Genomic DNA, 22,706 nt, shown 5'->3' on the forward strand with positions numbered 1-22,706 from the left:
TTCCAGTAACTGTAGGCCAGTCGAAAAACAACCATGACATGCACTACTTTGGTCTGTTATGTGGGGAAATCCGTGGATAGATGTTAATTTTAAAATAGATTTAGCATTAAATTTAGTGAACATAATAGATCAGACACAATCACAGGCAAAATACACAATTAAATCAGGTACAGAGGGGAAATAAAGACATCAATACATCAATAGATGGTGCTGGAAGGAGACACTCTCAGTATCTTCAGACTCAAAACTAAATTGTGCTTCGGAACTGGACCAGTAAATTCGTCAGGTAAGCACTGTGTGATAGCCGTTTCTCCCCTTTGTATCGGCATTTTCTCTGGCTAATTTTGCCTGTTAAGGACAGCGTGCAGCAGCTGAGAACTTCTCCCTGTCTTTGAGCTAAAAGTCTTATACCATGTGCATAAACATTGAAGGTGAGCGGGTATAGTCCGTAACCATAGTCTTTCTTTTCAAGCAGGCCTTCCTATGCGCTTTCCTTTCTTTTATTTCATGTGATTAACAATTGAATCTGGCGACTCATAGGTGTCATTTTTTTCTGATTGGAGTCATTCTCTTGCCTCCTGTTCTCTATTTGGCATAGACCTTGTTGATTCTACTTCTAGCTCTGACTGGTCTCTGGAGAGTTTGCTGTCAAGACATATTAGGTTCCTTATTTCCCCATACTAACCACCTACTCAGTACAAACTCTCCTGGGCTCTGACAGTGTTATGTTGCTGCGTCCTCTAATACTGTGCAGCCCAGTGTCCCAAATGCAGTACTGGAGATAAAATAATGACATAACTATTATCACTCTAAAAATAATATTGTCATACAGATAGTTCTACCGGAATAATAGTACCATACACCTAGTGCCCCCCGAAATAATTGTGAACAGATAGTGCCCCCCAAATAATTGTGAACAGATAGTGCCCCAGACAGTAGAATGGTGCTAACTGCCAAGCAGAAAAAGCCTCGAGGAATAACTCGGCCAAGTAGATAGTATTAGTAACTAACAAAAAATTAATGCTTCTGAAATGCTCCCCAACAACATTTTTTGTAAATTCTCTTTTTATTAAATAAAGTGAAAAACATGACAATACATATATGCAACTTGTAACAGAAGTTGGAAACGCGTTTTCAAATGTCTGACAGCAAAAAAGATCAAAAGGCACACAACTCTGATAAGTCTGAAAAAGGGAGTATGAAGAGGAGTGAAAAGAAATAGGAAAAGGGAATATATGAGGTAGAAAGAAATGGCTGCATGAAGGCAGGATAAGGCTGTGTGTTTAATTCAGGTTTTGAGATCCAGCAGAGGATCTCAAAACCTGAAATAAAGGGGTTATCCGATCTATAAAATATCCTCCTTCCTTAACCCCAATGCCCTGGCCCCCTGTGTGGATTATACTTACCTGCTCCCTGGCACCCGTCTTGCTCCGGATTCCTGCACAGTCGCCACTGCATCTTCCTGTTTCTTGGATCAAAACTTCCAGCGACTGGGGTGTAGCCAATAGCCTGCTCCCCCTGTCAGCGGGTGTTTTGATCTGAGCGACGGGAAGATACTGTGGCCCTGTGCTACCGCTAGTCCACCGTGCCGCCTGAAGTCCGCTCCAGCCAGATTCACTATAATGCATGCTGCGGTTTTTGTCCTGACGCCTCTCAGCTTGTTTGCCGTGCTTCGGTCGGACCTCCAGCCCTCCCCCATTATAGTAAATGGGGCTGGAGCGGACTTCCGACTGCACGGTGGACTAGTGGTAGCACGGATCAGGCACACTGTTCCCCTGCTGAAACAGCCTGCGGGAAAAAGGCTACCGCAAGTGTGGAAGTAGCCTTAGGCTAGTTTCACACTAGCGGCAGCCTTCTCCGGTAGGCGGGTGAACAGCCTTCCGGATCCATGCTGCCGCTAGTGCACACGTGCCGCCGGAGTGGGCCCGAGTTCCGGCTGCAGCACGGCAAACATGCCGAGAGGAGGCCGGAATAAAACTATGACATGTCTAACTTTATTGAAGAGGAGCAGATATGATTTATTGCCCTCTCAATTTATAAAAGGGTGGTTTATGGGGACTTGTCCATAAGAATTTTCTTGTATCCTGATTCATTTGTTAAAACCATGGGAATTGGTGAGAATGAAAGCTTTTTCTGGTTCTGACAATGAGGTATGAAGTTCTAATTCCCAGTTATCCAAAAACATTTTGTGCAGAAGAAGAAAGTACAGAGTGGTATAAAGGGGATAGGGCATATTTCGGAAGAGAAGGTTGCCATACTAGTTGCTCTAACCAGGACAATGATCTTGTGGTATCCCATGAAACAGCAACCATCCTCCGATCCCTACAGAAAGCAAGGGAGTGTCTACACTCCTGTGATTTCCATAAAATGAGGATATAGATGAGCTTTTAGGTAATCTAAAGGCATGCAGGAATTTAAAGGTACCAGGTGAACTATATAGGGAGGACCATATTGCAAGAGTACCCTTCATAAGAGTTATTATTTGGTGAAAAGGGATGAAGTCCCCAAAGGACAACATTTTCATAAGAAGAGAGGAGGAGATGTTCTAGAGTAGTGCAAAGCAGAGGAGGGTTAAGAGTAAGAAATGAGAGACCTCTGTGTATATGGACTGCCTTGTAGTAAAGATATAAGACCAGCACTACCAATCCAACTCTATGTCGTAAGAATGGAATAGGCAATGCGAGGTGACCCCATAAAAAGGCTGGGAAAGCTTTGTGAACCTGACCGAAAGAAAAGGGAAACCAAGTGGGTAAAGTCTGAAGTAAGTATAGTAGTTTTGGGACAACATAAGTTTTTAGGTATTTCTTCTTGCCAATCCATGAGATAAAAGGGATTGTAGTATTACTTAATTGGGTTTTAATGTTCCGAAGAAGTGGAACATAATTAAGAGAGTATAACTCTCCCTTGTCTGCGGAAATCTAAGTACCTAAATAGCGAAGACCTATGGTGGCCCAGGCAAAAGGGGTCTGAGATTGCAGTGTTCTAATTGAAGATGGAGGACAGGAAATACTGAAGGTGTCAAATTTACTATAGTAACATAAGGCCGAAAAAAGACATTTGTCCATCCAGTTCGGCCTGTTATCCTGCAAGTTGATCCAGAGGAAGGCAAAAAAAAAAAAAAAAAAAAAAAAACCCTGTGAGGTAGAAGCCAATTTTCTCCACTTTAGGGGAATATAAAATTCCTTCCCGACTCCAATCAGGCAATCAGAATAACTCCCTGGATCAACGACCCCTCTCTAGTAGCTATAGCCTGTAATATTATTACACTCCAGAAATACATCCAGGCCCCTCTTGAATTCCTTTATTGTACTCACCATCACCACCTCCTCAGGCAGAGAGTTCCAGAGTCTCACTGCTCTTACCGTAAAGAATCCTTTTCTATGTTTGTGTACAAACCTTCTTTCCTCCAGACGCAGAGGATGTCCCCTCGTCACAGTCACAGTCCTGGGGATAAATAGATGATGGGATAGATCTCTGTACTGACCCCTGATATATTTATACATATTAATTAGATCTCCCCTCAGTCGTCTTTTTTCTAAAGTGAATAACCCTAATTTTGACAATCTTTCAGGGTACTGTAGTTGCCCCATTCCAGTTATTACTTTAGATGCCCTCCTCTGGACCCTCTCCAGCTCTGCTATGTCTGCCTTGTTTACAGGAGCCCAGAACTGTACACAGTACTCCATGTGTGGTCTGACTAGCGATTTGTACTATAATTAACTTTCAAATTAGAAAAATAGCCCAAATCCTGAAAAATGGACATTAGGAAAGATGAAAATCTCTTCCAGAGGAGGTGATGATGGTGAGCTCACTAAAAGAGTTCCTGAGTGGTCTGGATGTATTTCTGGAGCGTAATTATATTACAGGTTGTAGTTATTAGATTTCTGGAGAAGGGTCATTGATCCAGGGAATTATTCTGACTGGAGTCAGAATTTTTTATACTGCTTCCCACTACATTATATGCCATAATTAATGGTGGCATTAGAAAGTACAACTTGTCCCCCAAAAGATAAGCCCTCATACAACTATGTGAAAGGAAATATAAAAGTGATGGCTCAAGTAAAATGAGGAAGAAAAATGAAAACGAAAAAACCTCCGGTATCCTAAGGGTTAAGTTGGAGTTTCATCTACTGAGTTAGATAGCCTTATGGTAACTGTACAGATCGGGTAGACCCATAACTCCCAGGCCACTAAAACATGTCAGCTTATGATTTTAACCCCCAGATAAATGACATGAGTGGGTCTTGCAAAAGGCGCTGAGGCTCTCAAGGCCACTTTTTCTCTGGGCAGGATTGTAATATTTAACAACTCGGACTTTGTATAATGTATTTTGAAGCTAGTCTGCCACAGTTTAAGAGGTTGTCCGGGTTCAGAGCTGAACCCGGACATCCCTCCATTTTCACCTAGGCAGCCACCCTGACTTGAGCATCGGAGCAGCTAAATCGCGCAGGGCAAAGGCATTTTTTTAAGATCCGGTGACGTACCTGCGCTCTCCATGGTGCTGCCAGGAACCCCGGTGGCATCACCGACACTAGGGCAGCGCTAAAGCCCGCCCATCAGAGCCGGTGACATCAACGAACACACTGCCGGGCGGAAGTTTCCACCTAGCAGTGTGTTATTGAAAACAAAAGAGCCTGTGCCCTGCGCAATTTAGCGCAGGGCAAGAGAGCGCATCGGAGCATGAGATGCTCCGATGCTAGCCTCAGGGGAGCTGCCTGGATGAAAATAAGGGTATGTCCGGGTTCAGCTCTGAACCCGGACAACCCCTTTAACAAATAATGATAAAATATGTGGGAAGGTTTTCAGTGGGTTTGGTGATAAAAAGAAGTAAGTGATCCATAAAGGGGCCGCATTATAGGATCATGAAGGTGTACTTAGGATGTTGGAAGGTATGTTGAATCAAGATTTTCATGGAAAGAACAAATAGATTGGGCGATAGCGGGCAAGCCTGTCATGTCCCATTGAATATGAAAAAGGGCTCCGACAAAGAGCCTTTGACTTTTACTGGGGCTAACGGATGGGAATAAAGTGAAAAGATTGCATCTATGAATTGGATGAGGAATTGAAATTTGAGCAATGTCTCTCTCATAAACATCCTTCTATCAAAAGCCTTCTCAGCATCAGTGCTGAGAAGGTCTAAAAGGACATGAAAATGATGTTTCTGAGCATATTGGATGGCATATTGTTCTGTTGAATTATTTTTACCTTCCCTGGAGGGAACAAATCTAGAAATGAGTGAATCGAAGCTGAAGAAATGAAATTCAATCCGAATTTCCTCACGCTTTGTGGTAACGAATCACATTTTTTCCTAAAATGGCTGCTGCACGTGTGAGGACATGGAGCAAGGAACTCTGGGGAAGTGGGATCACTCATAATGCCATGCATGCAACCAATCAGCAGCCAGTCCTCTATAGCCTCAGCCATCTTGGATTCTGCAAATATCCAGTGTACTTAGTGCAGGGAGAGACGTCAGCAGGCACTAGGGACAGTGGTAGAAAAAACTTAATTGTGGTAAAAAAAGGATTTACAAGTGTAGGGAAAGATTATTCAAGGTGTAAGGAAAGGATAGGGAGGAATCTGTCATGAGGGTGTCAAGAGCCACGTCTCACTCCGTTATACCCGGGGTCCGTAAGTTGCAGGGGGTGGCTGCGCGCGTTATGTCTAAAGACCGTGCTCTTACTTAATGGTAGCTTTCTGTGTTTGCCTTGCAATCCTTTTTGTCTCACTCAGGGATCCGTTGCTTCTTCTCCTCAGCTGTTTCTTGTCTGGCACTCCCAACCTCTTTATATTCCCTTCTCCCACTTCTCTGGTTGCCAGATATAATGAGCTTCCTTCCTGGACTTCTATACTGACCCACTGGAGCTGAGTTGCTGTGATTCCTGGTTGTCGTACCAGAGTATTGCCCTCTGGATCCCTGTTGGTTGTTTGTTCTCACCCACCTGGGACTATATGTTTTGTCAGTATTGTCTGTCCTCTCCCTGGTGTTTCCCTTTAGTGTTAGTGGTGTGGACTAGTGTTCCCACCGCCCTATTCACTACTTAGGGCTCATCTTAGGGAAAGCCAGGGTTTAGGCATGTGATCGGCGTACGGGTGAGAAACCCATCTAGGGACGTCAGGTGCCAGCCTCAAGGTGAGTTAGGGGTCACTATCTTTCCCTCTCCCTTGGACAGGGCCTTCCTTTTCCCTCCCTTTGCGTCACGTATGTGATCGGCTCGCCGGTCGTGATAGAATCATTCCACAGCATTTATGTTGAACAGGGTTCAGTAGGGGAGGTTACAGCCTGGGTAATAGGAACAATCCTATTACACCTTGCTGCATTAACTGGGGATCCAAATTAGTATTATACAGCTTTGTAATTCCAGCAAACCGTTCTAGGCATTAACAGGCGTTAACAGGCGTGCGGTGCAGTTATATGTTCTAAAGCATTTTTTGGCTTGTATTAGTCGGGGAAAAGGGCTTATTAGCCATTGTGTGGTGAAGTGTGAAAATTACAGCCCTTTTTATTTTAACAAATGTTTTTATTGGTTATAAACATCTGTGTATACACCAATAGGTATAAAAAAGTTAACAATTCACAATGCAAAAACACCTCAGTACGCCTGTACAGCATTATAAATGTTGGAGACATATATAGAAATACAACCTGTAGAATACAGTTACTGGAGGTATTCCCGAATTGGAGAACAACTCCTCAGTGAGGTGTAGAGAAGCATAGAGACAGAAAACAAAAACAAAAACAATGAGGTGGGGGGGGAGGGAAGGAAAGTCTGAGGGGACGAGGGTAAAGGGTACTATCTTTCCATACTCTTGCATTATCTCATATCAAGCTTGAGGCCTAAAACTCCTTCACAGAACTACTAGTTATTCTGCGAATCCTCTAAACAACTTCCACGGTCCCCATATGTCATTGAAACGTTGGGGTGACCTAGAGTCCCAGTGTGCAATTTGTTCCAATCTATAAATCTGATCACTTTTCATAAACCAGTGCTGCAAAGGAGGGGGATCTGTCTTTCGCCAGTACACTGCTACTAGTAAGCGGGCTGCCGCTAACAATGTTCCACATAAGATAGAAGATGTTTTCGATCTCAAAGTCGTTGACTCTTTCACCATACCAAATAAGCACAATTTTGGTGATGCTTTAATAGTCATTTTATATACCTTGGATAGTGTTTCACCAATTCCTTGCCAATACAGTTGTATTTTAGGACATGACCACCATATATGGCTTTGCGTCCCTAAAGCAACCTCACACCGCCAACAGACGGAGCTGACCTCTGGGTACATAATGTTTAATCGTTGCGGTGTATAATACCAGCGAGTAAGCACTTTGTAACTATTCTCCTGCAATTTTACACATCTAGAGACCTTCACTGGATTTGTTAGTAATTTTGGCAATTCTCTGCTGTCGAATTTAATGCCTAGCTCCTCTTCCCACTTATCTATAAATTTGCATCTACTGGGATCGCTGGAGGAATTAATCAAAGAATAAATTACAGCCCTTTTTGTCGTGTATTAGTGGCAAAAGAAAAAATATATTTGCCGTTCAGCATTGCAGTTATATGTTCTAAAGCCCTTTTTGCCGTGTATTGATGGCAAAAGTAAAATATATTTGCCGTTCAGCGGTGCAGTTATATCTTCTAAAGCCCTTTTTGGCGTGTATTAGTGGCCAAAGAAAAATATATTTGCTGTTCAGCGGTGCAGTTATATGTTCTAAAGCCTTTTGTGACATGTATAAGTGGAAAAAAATAAGGGCCTATTTGCCGTTCAGTGGTGCAGTTATATGTTCTAAAGCCCTTTTGTGAAGTGTATGAGGAAAAAAGAAAAATATATTTGCTGTTCAGCGGTGCAGTTATATGTTCTAAAGCTCTTTTTGGTGTGTATTAGTGGCAAAAGTGAAATATATTTGCCATTCAGTGGTGCAGTTATGTGTTCTAAAGCCTTCTGTGGCGTGTATAAGTGGAAAAAAATAAGGGCCTATTTGCCGTTCAGCAGTGCAGTTATATGTTCTAAAGCCCTTTTTGGTGTGTAATAGTGCCACAATAAAACGATATTTGCTGTTCAGCTGTGCAGTTTTATGTTCTTAAGCCCTTTTGTGGAGTGTATAAGTGGAAAAAATTAAGAGCCTATTTGCCGTTCAGCGGTGCAGTTATACGTTCTAAGGGCCTTTTTTGTGTGGATTAGTGGCACAAAAAAAGTATTTGCCATTGTGTGGTGAAGTGAGAAAATTACAGCCCTTTTTGGCATGTATAAGTGGGGAAAAAAAGGGCTTATTAGCCGTTGTGTGAAGTAAGAAAATTACAGACTTTTTTGGGGTGTTTTAATTTCCTTTTTATTTAATTTTGGTATTAGCAATACTGATCGATTACTGACCAAATGCTGACCGAGTGAAGGCAGATGCTCAACAGACAGGATCCGTTTTTTGGGGGTTATTGTACTGATGGATCAGAGGAAGGGGAAAAAAATCTGTGACGTGATTTTGTGTAAAAGGAATGCGCTTCTTCTTTGTGCTAACATCGACCTGTAAGGCTGAGTTCATACTTGAGTTGATTGGGCAGTCATGGGGCCAAAACTGACCAAATAACTCAAGTGTGCAGTGATTCTAAGAGTGACGCCTGTCATCTGCATGTCATACGGACTCACAGTATTATTTCACTACCACACCACTCCCTATGCGTGTTACTGCAAGGCACAGTGTTCTACACCACTATAAAGGCTCTCTGCAGCCAGTAAATAGCCGTTTTTAGCGCAATTCGCCACAAATAAATTCAGATAGGACCACATTTTTTCAAAACATTCGGCGAATTGGCTGAATTGAATTTTTTAAAAATTTGCTCATCTCCAAACAAATCCTGCCTTCCAAATGCACAAAAGAGGGCAGGAGAGATTAAATATGTTTTGACTCAGAGTTTCACATCACAGTTCAAGAGCGAAATGTGATGTAGTTACCACATAAAGTGTGGCCCTTCCCCTCAAAACAGTGACTTGGGCCTGTAGAAATTGTTGGGGCAACGTAGCAGCATTTTGGAGGGACTCGCAGAGTGTGGTGAAAATAAAGAACGAGGGTGTAGGAAAAAACTTTATATAATACATGATTAGCAACCCAACCGGGCCTGGGCGCTTCCCTGAAAATGAAGGTCTCAAAGAAAAGTTCAGATTTTCAATAAGCTAACTTGTCAAGGAAAGTGAGGTTATATGTGAGCTATAGAAGTCCCTAAACCCAGTAATTTTTTTTCAATACGTACATTAACCCTTTCAAGACCAGTTGATTTTGATTTGTTTTTGTTTTTTAACTCCCCGCCTTCCCGAAGTCATAACTTTTTTTATTTATTCATTCACATAGCCATATGAGGGCTTATTTAATGCGGGACATGATGCATTTTCTAATGGCATCATTTAAAGGTGCATTCAATGTGGTGGAAAACAGGATTTTTTTCCAAATGAGGTGAAAAAAAACACCATTCCATCACAATTTTATTGGGGGTTTACACTATTTCCTATGTGCTAAAACTGACCTGTTACCTTTATTCTCCGGGTTATTAAAATGATACCCTTATGTATAGTTTTTCTTGTGTTTTAAGGCTACTTTCACACTATTGGTAGCCTTTCCCGTGCTCTCTGGCCCCCATTCTTTATAACTGAAGCAGGCTGGAGGTCCGGCCGCAGCACGGCAAATAAGCCTAGAGGCAGCCGGACAAAAAACGCAGCATGTTGTAGTTTTTGTCCGGCTTCCTCACGGCATGGTTGCCGTGCTGCGGCCGGACCTCCGGCCCACCCCCATTATAGTGAATAGGGCTGGAGTCGACTTCCGGCGGTAGGACGGATCCAGCAGGCTTTTCCCCCGCCAGAACAGCCTGCCGGGAGAGGCTACCGCAAGTGTGAAAGTAGCCTAATACTGAAATTTTTTTAAAACCTTTGGGAAAAAAAAAAATGTTTTCCTTTGCATTTCCTGACCCCTATAACTTTTGTATTTTTAAGTGTATGGAGCTGTGTGAGGGCTCATTTTTTGCCGGACGATCTGTGCTTTTCATTGATACCATCTGGGATTTTTATGACTATTTGATCACTTTTTGTGGAAGCAACCAAAAATCAGCCATTTAGACTTTTTTTTTCTCTTTCGTCATTTGAAGTATGGGATAAGTATTTTTATACTTTAATAGTATGGTTGTTTTGGCACGTGGCAATACCCAGGATGTAAATTTTTAAAATTTATGTATTTTGGGGAAAAGGGGGAGTGATTTGAATTTGTACTTTTTTTTTTAATATTTTAAAATACTGTTATTTTCATATATATATATATATATATATATATATATATATATGTATATGTATATATTTTACACTTTACAAGAGTTCTCCTAGGGAACTATAGCAAGCAATCATTAGATTGCTTTTCTCATAAACTCCAAGCATTAGCATTGGAGTTTATGGGAAGCTAATGTGCAGCCAGCCCTGTTCCGCTCCTGAGTACAGGGGTTTCCACATTCTGCATCTGGCTCTCCCGACCCTTGCCAGGTGGGAGCCGGAGCACAGATGGAAACGCATGTTCCCAGTCTTTAAAGGGGTTTTCTAACTTCAGCAAATAGCATTTATCATGTAGAGGAAGTTAGTACAAGCCACTTACTAATATTTTGTGATTGTCCATATGGCTTCCTCTGCTGGTTTGATTTATTTATCTGTCACATTATACACTGCTCTTTTCCATGGCTATGACCACCCTGTAATCCAGCTGTGGTGCCCATGCTTGCACAATATAGGAAAAAGCACTAGCCTATTTGAGCTCCCATAGTCCCTGCCACCAGAGAGGTCAGCGATTCTTCCTATAGTCTGCAAGCACAACCACCACTTATGGATTGAAGGGTGGTCATAACCATGGAAAGTGCAGTGTATAATGTGATGAAAAAATGAATCCAACCAGCAAAGGAAGCAATATGGATAATAATATATTAGTAAGTGCCTTGTATTAACTTTCACTATATGATAAATGTCACTTGCTGAAGTGAGACAACCCCTTTAACCTCCCAGATGCTGTGGTTACATTTGACCATGACATCTGAGGGGTTAAATGTAGGCGATCAACGTTCTAGTCGATCGCATGCATTAGTCCCTGGTGTCACCTGATGGCTCGCAGGCGTAATTTTTAAATGCTTGAGCTCCAATGTAAATTTACGTGAGGTTGTCAGGAAGGGGTTAAGGAGGTTTTCCAGCTGAGTTCTGAGAGATCTTTTTGGCAAGTCACTGTGGAGGTCCTCTTACCCAATTTCTTTATGGAGGCTAGTTACTTCTGGAATCTAGTTTCTTATTCCTAAGCTTTTTAAAGGGGTTGTCCAGGTTCAGAGCTGAACCTGGACATCCCTCCATTTTCACCCAGGCAGCCCCCCTGACATGAGCATCGGAGCAGTTCATGCTCCGATGCTCTCCTTTGCCCTGCGCTAAATTGCACAGGGCAAAGGCATTTTTCAGAGTTCCGGTGACGTACCGGGGCTCTCCATGGGGCTGACAGGAACCCCGGTGACTGATGGGCAGGATTTGGCTCTGCCCTAGCCAGTAAAACGGCTAGGGCAGAGCTAAAGCCCGCCCCTCAGAGCCGGTGGCGTCACCGAACACACTGCTGGGCGGAAGTTACCGCCCGGCAGTGTGTTATTGAAAACAAAAGAGCCCGTGCCCTGCGCGATCTAACGCAGGGCACTGGAGCGCATCGGAGCATGAGATGCTCCGATGCTAGGCTCAGGGGGGCTGCCGGGGTGAAAATAAGGGTATGTCCGGGTTCAGCTCTGAACCCGGACAACCCCTTTAAGTCTGATGCTAAGGGCGGTAAACTAATAAAAGCATTGTGAGCCTTGTAGGAGAGAGTACCTGCAGTGTGTCTGTGAGAAAATTTGATTGCAATTTAGAGTTTCTTAAAGTGGTTGTCTCACTTCAGAAAATTGCATTTATCATGTAGACAAAGTTAATACAAGGCACTTTTTTTATTTTTTTTTTATTGTATTGTTATAGTCCATATTGCTTCCTCTGCTGGCTGGATTTAAAGGGCTGTCCGGGTTTACCGACACTGATGGGTGGGCTTTAGCGCTGCCCTAGTCTGTAAAAACAGCTAGGGTTGCGCTAAAGCCGGCCCATTGGAGCTAAACATGCTGCTGGGCAGTTTGCTATTGTAAACAAAAGAGGCCTTGCCCTGCTCGTGTATAACATCAAGCGGGCTGCCTGGGTGGAATTATGGGCATGTGCGGGTTCACATCTGAACCCGGACAACCCCTTTAATTTTTCCATCACCTTATACACCCCTTATATCCAAGGGGTTATGACCACCCTGCAATCCAGCAGGTGGCTGTGCTTGCACACTATAGAAATCGTCTCCAGCATGTGTGCACTCCCGAAATCCTGGCCACAAGAGAGGCTGGCGCCTTTTCCTATAGTGTGCAAGAACGGCCACCACTGCTGTATTGCAGGGTGGTCATAACCCCTGGAAACAAGCAGTGTATAATGTGATGGAACAATGAATCAAGCCAGCAAAGGAAGCAATATTGAGAATCTCAATACATTAGTAAGTGCCTTGTATTAACTTCATTTACATGATAAATGCCATTTGCTGAAGTGAGACAACCTCTTTAACTACCCAATAAAGTCTTATTGAGTCTCCAAAACTCCTATTCCTATGGAGCCCTGGTACAGGCACGGGCTCTATAAGAACTAATGTGCTGCCATGTGTGGTCAGGACAGCACAGCGGGACTCTGTAAAACCACACAGAGCAGCCAGCTGTGCATAGGAAGCACATGCAGGCTGTAGAACAAAAATGAAACAAAAAATAAATAATAAATGATTAGAGAAATGGTTTTCTCCACATAAAGTAGTAAAAAAAAAAAAGATTGATAGTCTTTCCCATCCCAGACAATGGGGTCATATTGCTAGGATATGCCACCATTGTCTGATAGGTGCTGGTCCCACCTCTGGAACCTGAACCTACACCGAGAATGGAGCCCTGAAAGTGGTGGAGGGCACACTGCGTCTGTGCAGCCGCCCACCATTCATTTCTATGGGGCTGGCGAAAATAGCCTAGCGCTGGCTCGGGTATCTCTGTCGGCCCCATAGAAATGAATGGGAACAGTGGCCACGCAACATATCCTAGCAATGGAAATACCCATTCAAGTTAAAGTCCTCGCTGGTGGCCGGGACAGCACATAGGCTAGTTATTTTTTCTATAGTGTGTAATGTAATGCCGATCATGGACCTTACAGTCTATAGATGCCGTGTTCACGTGTGATCACGACATCTAAAGTGTGAACAACCCGGAAGCACGCGCCGTTAAAACTGGCATCCCTGTGCGGCAATTGGGGATGATGGTCATTATTTCTAATAAACTGGGTCTCTTTGAAGAGACCCAGCGTATTAGAGCTGCAGTTCCTATGTTGGTCAGCAAGTGGAGGCCAACATAGGAGATCAGCAATTAGTGAATTACTATACTCCTCACGGGAGTATAGTAGTAATCTCTAAAAAACAAAGTAGTGGACATTGTAGCCGCCTATAAAAATAAATAATAAAAATATAAACATCATGGGCATCAGCACGTCCAAAAACGCCCACACTGGTAAAATGCAATGAGGAACAGAAGTATTTGAACACCCTGCGATTTTGCAAGTTCTCCCACTTAGAAATCATGGAGGGGTCTGAAATTCACATTGTAGGTGCATTCCCACTCTGACAGACAGAATATTTTTTTTTTTTTTTTAGGAAATCACATTGTATGATTTTTAAAGAATTTATTTGTCTTGCACTGCTGAACATTATTTTTTGAACACCTGAGAAAATCAGTGTTAATATTTGGTACACAAACCTTTGTTTCCAATTACAGAGGTCAAACGTTTCCTGTATTTCTTGACCAGGTTTGCACACACTGCAACAGGGATTTTGGCCCACCTATCCACACAGATCTCCTCTAGATCTGTCAGGTTTCAGGGCTGTCGCTGAGCAACACAGAGTTTCAGATCCCTCCAAAGATGTTCTATTGGATTTAGGTATGGAGACTGGCCAGGCCACTCCAGAACCTTGATATGCTTCTTACGGAGCCACTCCTTGGTTATTATGGCTGTGCGCTTCGGGACGTTGTCATGTTGGAAGACCCAGCCACGACCCATCTTCAATGCTCTGACTGAGGGAAGGAGGTTGTTGCTCAAAATCTCACAATAAATGACCCCATTCATCCTCTCCTTAATACAGTGAAGTCGCCCTGTCCCCTTCGCAGAAAAGCACCTCCTAAGCATGATGTTACCACCCCCATGCTTCACAGTAGGGATGGTGTTCTTGGGATGCAACTCATTCTTCTTTTTCCTCCAAACACAACGAGTGAAGTTTAGACCCAAAAGTTCTACTTTGGTCTCATCTGACCACATGACTTTCTCCCATGCCTCCTCTGGATCATCCAGATGGTCATTGGCAAACTTCAGACGGGCCTAGACATGTGATGACTTGAGCAGGGGAACCTTCCTTGCAATGCAAGATTTGAAACCATGACGGCGTAGTCTTCTACCAACAGTGACCTTTGAAACTTTGGTCCCAGCTCTCTTCATGTCATTGACCGCTCTTCCCTTGTAGTTCTGGGCTGATCTTATCATCAGTGATACCCCACGAGGTGAGATCTTGCATGGAGCCCCAGTCCGAGGGAGACTGACAGTCTCTTCCATTTTCTAACAATTGCTCCAACAGTTGATCTATATTCACCAAGCTGCTTGGCAATTGCCCCGTAGCCCTTTCCAGCCTTGTGGAGGTCCACAATTTGGTCTCTGGTGTCTTTTGACAGCTCTTTGGTCTTGCCCATGGTAGTAATTGGCGTCTAACTGACTGTGGGGTTAACAGGTGTCTTTAAAGAGCTCAGACAGGTGATACTAAGATAGATTAATGAGTGGAGTAGAGGTGGACTTTTTAAAGGCACAGTAAGAGGTCTTTGAGAGACAGAATTCTTGTTGATTCTCAGGTGTTCAAATACTTATGTTCAGCAGTGCAAGACAAAAAAATTCTTTAAAAAGCATACAATCTGATTTCCTGATTTATTTTTTATTTTTTTATTCTGTCTCTCACAGTGGGAATGCACCTGCAATGTGAATTTCAGACCTCTCCATGATTTCTAAGTGGGAGAAGTTTCAAAATCGCAGGGTGTTTAAATACATCTGTTGCTCACTGTATAAAAAGTATTTTTCCAATACAGTGAATGGCGCAACAGAAAAAAGTATCAAAATGTCGGATTCGCCATTTTTACATCACTTCTCTTACCCTCACAAATTGAATAAAATGAATAAAAAAGACATACATAAAATCAAAAAGACAAACGCACTTCAAAATAGTATCAATAAAAAGTACAGATCATCCCGCAAAAATTGAGCCACCACACAGCTGAGTAGACATAACATTTAAAAAGTTTAAATTCATTTTTTTAGTATTTAAGCATATAAAACCTATACATTTGTGGTAGCGTTATAATCGTACTGACCCAGAGAATGAAGGGCACAGGTCAGTTTTGTTGCATAGGGAACGCCATAGGGACAAAACCCGTAAACTGTGAAGGAATTGCGTTTCTTTTTCCAATCCCACCCTTTTGAGAATTTTTTTTTCCCCACTACTTTGTATACCATGTTAAATGGCATTAGAAAGTACAACTTGTCCCGCAAAAGACAAGCTCTCATATGGTTATGTTAACGGTAAAATAAAAAATGATGGCTCCAGGAAGACAGGGAAGAAAAAGAAAAACACAAAAATGAAAAAACCTTCGGTATCCTAAGGGTTAAAGGCTATGTACACCTTTTGGGGGCAGTTTTTTTATGATTGAATTGTACTGATTTTGAGCTAAAAATTATTTTTTTAATTGGTCTTTATTACAAATATGGAACCCTTTTTTCTGTACAGGGCTGAGATGCTCTAATAGAGGGATCTGAATTTTCTCTCTGCTCCACTAGCCAGCTAATCCACGGGTTCCTTATCTGCTCTCTGATATTATAAACACTTATTATAGCTCAGTTCTTATCTTACTAATAAGAATGTGGCTTAAATAGGTGTTTATGACCTCTTAAACTACTTTCACACTAGCGGAAAAAAAACGTTTCAGTTTTGTCCCCATTCATTGTCAATGGGGACAAAACGTAACTGAACAGAATAGAATGCTCCAAAATGCATACCGTTCCGTTTGGTTGTGTTCTCATACCGGAGAGCAAACTGCAGCATTTCCGTTATGGGATGCGGAGCAAGAAAAGTCCGTCATGACCACAGATGCAAGTCAATAGGAACGTATCCTTTTTCTCTGACACAATAGAAAACTGATCCGTCCCCCATTGACTTTCAGTGAAGTTCATGACGGATCCGTCTTGGGTATGTTAAAGATAATACAACCGGATCCGATCATGACAGATGCAGATGGTTGTATTATCAGAAACGGAAGCGTTTTTGCTGAACCCTGCCGGATCCAGCAAAAACGCTAGTGTGAAAGTAGCCTTAGTAACTTAGAGATAAGGGTTATCAGATGACTAGCACAAAGTAAAAGTTAAAAGTATGATTCACACAGCTAGACAAACAGTTAACCCTTGTGACAGAACAGCTCAATATTTTTAATAAAGACCAAATATAAGTGATTTTAGCCCAAAATGAGTAAAATACTATCATAAAAAAAATAATCCTCCGAAGTTACACATAGCTTTTAATCTTTTTTTTTTTTTTCTTCTGCAGACAGGACACAGCAGTGTTAACATTTCCCCCCTATCTACAGGATACATTTTTAAAATTTGCTGTTAAAAAACAAATGCTTGCTGTAGCTTTGGTGGTTTTATAAAAGTGTGTGCATGTAGGCGTCAGCAGATAGTATGAGCTGTGCACATCTTGAACTTTTATAAGAGGCATGAATGGTGGAATCTTGTTGCTATTGGCAACTAAACCTGTTCAACTAAGCCCACATTTTGCAAAACTCATAGGGGCAGGCTATATAGAAATACCTTTTCTTAATTGTGGACAATAATAGGGCATGCTCTATATTATTAGCGGGGCCCTGGAAGGGAACTACTCTTTTGCGGACCTGGCCGTCTGAATGAGTCCTTAGAAGAAAATTCCCCCTAGTGCCCCCAAATGTGATAAGATCACCAAAGAACATATACTCACTTCGTTTCCCCCCATTTGGAAATCTCTGGTCTTCACCTCTGGTTTCTGTTTACAGTATATAACACATGGCTGCTGTAGGCAATCACTGGCCTCTGAGGTATACAGGCAGTTTAATGACAAAAGCTATGCTCATTTTAAAGGGATGGAGCTACTCCTGATCGGCAGTGTCAGACTTTTGCCAATCTGATATTGATGGACTATCTCATCAGCAACTTCCAGCATCTCCTAGCATGCAGTAGTTATTTCTATAGGAATTCAAAGGACAGCCAAGCAAGTGTGTGTGCATAGCTTCACAGCAGCTAGAGTGACAGGTTGATGACCCCTGGCCTATTCTAAGGATAGGCCATCGATGTAAGATCCCAGAAAGTACATTCAAGTAAATATTTTATGCCTGCTTTCATTTACATATGTGATTTATTTGTATTGTATATTTTTGTTTGTTTTAGGAGAAACACCATCCAGAATTATATAGCAGCATGGTGAGGCAACAGTTTTCTAAAAAGACGGAATTCACACAACAGATGAAAGCTATTGCCTTACAAGTAGAACGTATGTATGGAAGAAAAAATATATCGATAGAGGCTGATGCACAGAATGAAAAAGAGGCTGATGCAAACCAATCTAAAGTGTCCTCAAATGTAAGTGGTCTAACCAATGGGTAACAACACATCGGGAGACATTTATCAGGACTGGCATACCCATACACCAGTCTTAAAGAGGACCTTTCACCACTCCTGACATGTCTGTTTTAATGGTTATATGCATTTCCCATGTAAGAACAATTCTGGAGCATCTATTCTTATGGCTGTATGTTGTGCAATTCCTTTATCATTTCTACTAGAAGTTGTGAATTATTTGCTGTTAGCCTTCAGTAAGGGTACAGAGGGGTGGTAACCAGTTGGGGGGTTGTACCTGCACAGACTCACTCTATCCAATCAGTGCTGCCATTTTCAGACTGTGCAGATACACCCCCCAACTGGTTACCTCCCCTCTGTACCCTTACTGAAGGCTAATAGCAATTATTCATAAATTCTAGTAGAAATAATAGAGGAATGGGACAACATACAGACATAGGAATAGATGCTCCAGAATTGTTAGTATGAGGGGAATGCATGAAGCTATTAAAACAGACATGTCAGGAGTAGTGAAAGGTTCTCTTAATGTCCCTGCACTAGCGTGAGATGCACTTAATTTATTAAGAAGCAGATGCCTCTTAACAAATCAAATGTATCTCTGCCCTGCTGTGCACCAGAAACTGAAGTCTACGCCAGCTACAATTTCAGATATAACTACAGCTATAACTTACACGACTTTCTGGTGAAAATTGTATTAAATGTGGTGGGCTGCATGAAACCCAGCCCCCTTCCACTAAGACTAATCCCTTTCTCTTAAGGGGCGAGAAGCGATGCCACTAATCCCACCCAAAAATTAGTTACATCACTAAGGGGTTAAAATGCAGAGATGAGTGACAAACCCAACAATGCAGATGTGCTGAAGGCTGCTATAAGAGCAACCTGGGCTTCAATAACACCTCAGCAGTGCCACAGGCTGATCACCTCCATGCCACTCAGCATTGATGCAGTAATTCATGCAAAAGGAGCCCCGACTAAGTATTGAGTGCATATACTGCACATAAGTTTAAGGAGGATAACATTTCTGTATTAAAATTCATTTTTTAATTGATTTTATTATATAATAATCTAATTTTCTGAGATACTAACTTCTAGGTTTTCATTAGTTCATTAGATCACTCTGTGTGTAATGAATCTATATAATATGAGTTAAACTTTTTGAATTGAATTAGTGAAATAAATTAACTTTTCGCTAATCTTATTTATTGAAATGCACCTGTAGATTATGAAATTGAATCCTGTGGATCACATAAAGGAAATGACTTCTTGGCAATCACTAGTGTGACACAGTGAGAGGTTGTGTCTGGCAAGGCAGGTATTTTCCTCCCAGCATGTGCGGCTGGGCTGGTTTCCAGCCAGGTGAGGTCAAATATCGGCCCGGAGTTTAAGTGCCGATCCGGGTTTTGGCAGCGCCTGGCTGTCCTTAAATAGGCAGCTGGGCTCAGCAGAGATTTCTCTGTTTTTGGGATCTTAGGCTTTGTGCCGGGCTGGAGGGCTGAGAGCCACAAGCTGGGGCAACGGGCCCCCTAAAGCCTGCTGTGGACTACTGGAGGCAGAACTGCCAGCAAGGTGACTTGTGTTATATGAACTTTCCATTGTGTGTGAATTAATTAACACCAAGACTGAAAAGTTATGTGCTGTTTTGTGCAGTTGCATCAAGTGTGAATAAACATTGACGTTTTGAGTTAGGGACTTGTATTTTGCCTCTGTACTGCATCCGCTTACCCTATCTACCAGAGCGAAACCCCACCATTGGTGGAGGATGCGGGCGAGAGCAGTGAGGCTGGCGTGAATGCCGATATTTTTGGTTTCCGCATTTTTCAGGCACAGTTGTATGTCGTACATTAAGCCAGCTGTATTACATCCAGTGCCCCACGACAAAATGGAGGCTGTTGTGAAGGCCCTCACGGAGGCTAATCTGCAGCAGCGAGAGACAAACCTGCAGCAACGCGAGGCTAATAAGCAGCAAAGGAGACTAACCAGTTGCTGCTACAACATGTGATGGCTTTGCAGAGACAGCATGAGCAACCCTGAGCATCCATGATGCCTGGGAGGCAGTCTGTGCCACGATTCCTAAGATGACCCCCGCAGACAGCATCGAAACCTACCTGGCGATGTATGAGAAAGTGGCCATCAGGCAAAAGCAGAGGCTTTGCTGGCCTCAGGGAGTCTGGTGTCCCTAGTAAGTATTAACCTAGAGTATTGGACCCTTTTAAAATATAGCTTTTATTAATTCAGTTAAAAATAGACTAAATCACCCTGTGATATTTGGGTGACCTAAAATGCATCAAGACAGGATGTTGCCCAGCTACAACCGTGAAATGGTGAGTTTGATGGCTTATGGATAGTATAAATTCCACAAGGGCACTTATGACGTTGGCAATAGGTATACGTTAGGGGAAGGCTAGTGTACTTCTGTAGGTACCGGGGATAATTCTCTCCCTGTACCAGCCCTAGGTTAGCCTCTGTCCAGGGTTGATCCCTGATGGTGGGATCTCCCTGTCCCCCGTACCTGCCCTTTCTGGCCCTGTACAACCCTATGTGTTGGGAATGTACCAAAAATAGTGATGTCAATAGTATTTCTTAACCCGACGCGTTTCCCCACTAAGGTTCATCAGGGTGTCGGTTAGGAACAGATAATTCATGTAAATAACATCATAATTCAAAGCAAGATAAATTAGATAAAAATGTCCTGGATGAGACTGTGCGGCAGGCCGTCTTTGGGGCTGGATGTATCACACAGGATCTCCTAATAGTAAGGAGAAGTATCACCTGAAAATAAATCACAGAGATGTATATTTACTTACAGGATCGCAGAGGTCTTAGCGCCTCCCAGGGGATAAAGACCTACTGGTGATGTGCCCCATCGCTGTCTGGACTGCCGCCTGCCAGATTTTGTAAAGCAGTGGGGCTTCTCTGTGCTGCCGTTGTTTAAATATGCGCTTAAGTGCGTGTACTCAATCCCGGAAACTAGATATCCAGTTATTGGAGCGCACGCCGAGGCCGCAACAACCGGTTCCCTGGAACGCATGCCTAGTTTCCGTATTGCTGGAAAGCAGAGGTCACTTGCGGTTTATCGACGCTGCGGCACTCCAGACTTAAAGCGGACACGTAACAGTATAGGGGGAGGTGGTGAAGTGGGTGATTGTAATAATATCAACCCTGTCTAAATCCATATTTTACGGCACATTAGGGACAGAGAAAGAAGAGGTGAATATGGTAGTTGATTAATTTCTTCTGGCAATAAACCAGAGGGATCTACAAGACCCGATTCGCATAAAGGGACAATATTGTATGCCATAATCTGCGTTCCTTGATTATGTAAATACATTCCCCCCATAAAAAGATCCACCGAGGTTTTTACTCTATGCCCCAGGCTACTACTGATAAAAAAAGGACCAATTTTTTTTTCACAATTGTAGCTCTTCCAATAAGGACAATTGACTTACAATTCATTATTTATAATCATCACCTGACCGGATAATAAGAATTTCTTAGATAAACTTCTATATTTAACTAGGGTTAATCCTGATGTAGCGGAAAACCCTTTTAATCCATTTTTTTTAGTGCTTTTTGCTCTCACGACCTGTTCGGACTGTATTTAGATTTACCAGGAAAGCAGAGGATTAGAATAGAGAAGAAAGATTCCTTGGCGCATAAGCCTACCGACTTTACGTCAGTATTTCAGTACTAAGGGACAATGTTTTTGCTACAAAAAACATTTAAAAGTAAGCCTTTCATTAAGACCACAGGGTGCTTGTGAGCGACATCTATAAATCCATTCTGCTTCTCTCCGCAGTATTTTATTGTTCCAGTCTCCCTTCTTAGGGGGTATCGGGACACGTTCAAGTGCTGAAAATTGTAATACGTGAGGGTCCCCTGCATGATAGTCGTGCACGTGACTCGCCACTGGTGTGATTTTATTGTTTTTAACGTCATTAGTATGTTCTCCTACCCTTTTTCTTAGCTCCCAAAAGGTTTTTCCGATGTAATCTTTGGGGCAAGGGTATTGGCAGATATAGATTACACCTCTGCTTTTACAATTTATAAAGTCCCGAATGGTAAATATTTTTTGGGTGGCTGAGCATGTGACAGTTTTACCTGTGGAAATAAACTCGCATATTTTGCAGGTCCTGCACCTGAACATCCCCACGGGGTGGCGATCGAGCCATGTTCCTGGTGTCGCTGGAGGTTGGTAGTGACTATGACATACAATAAAATCATATAACTTGGATCCATAACGAGCCTATACACCTCAATAAGCTATCACCAAAAACCACATGGGCTCAAGCAGTGGGATGAGTACTCAGGGAGACTGTGTGAAAAATATATAAGACTGTCCCTGATCTCACCCTCCAAACTGCTCAGCCCGGGGACGCGCCTTAGTGGTAGATGCTCCCCGTCCTCGTGCCTAGGACTGCACTTTCCTTATTATGTCCTTGGCCTATCCTTCGGACACTGTATATTATACCTAAGTACAGCCAGTCCCAGAATGCACACCTATATAGTCAGTTCTGACGCGTTTCCTCCTCCAGATGGACAGAGGATTCCTCAGGGTATTAGACCTAAAAGTTAAGCGGCAAAAAACAATAAGATACAATGGAACCAGATCCACAAATAGTTATTCATACCATGTGTCATTATAAGACCACCATATACGTAGAGGATAGCTAAGACCTCTGTGATCTAACCGACCCCCTGATTAACCTTAGCCAACTTTTATGGCGAATCCAAAAAACTGTACAAAAGACTGACAGATAGAGGATACACGAAGGCCACATTAAGAAATGCTTTCCAGCATGCTCTGACCACAGAGAGGGAAACGCTACTTACCCCTAAAAAATCTGGAGAGGATGGGAGAGCGAAGACTCTCCTTATTTCTACGTTTGACGTGTCCAATGCAGAAGTGAGGGCTATCCTAAGTAAGTACTGGCTCATTTTGC

General features: G+C 42.6%; 1 protein-coding gene across 3 annotated transcripts in view; it reads left to right on the top strand.

Moving 5' to 3' along the window:
* LOC122938453 overlaps positions 1-22,706 on the top strand; it is a 127,678-nt gene that overhangs the window by 29,343 nt on the left and 75,629 nt on the right. For all 3 annotated transcript variants that reach the window (XM_044293968.1, XM_044293970.1, XM_044293971.1), the window contains exon 8: positions 17,578-17,769. In XM_044293968.1, coding sequence (XP_044149903.1) covers positions 17,578-17,769 — 192 coding nt within the window. The remainder of the gene's footprint in view (positions 1-17,577; positions 17,770-22,706) is intronic.

Source organism: Bufo gargarizans, chromosome 5 (genome assembly GCF_014858855.1).
Source record: "Bufo gargarizans isolate SCDJY-AF-19 chromosome 5, ASM1485885v1, whole genome shotgun sequence".
NCBI lineage: Eukaryota > Metazoa > Chordata > Amphibia > Anura > Bufonidae > Bufo > Bufo gargarizans.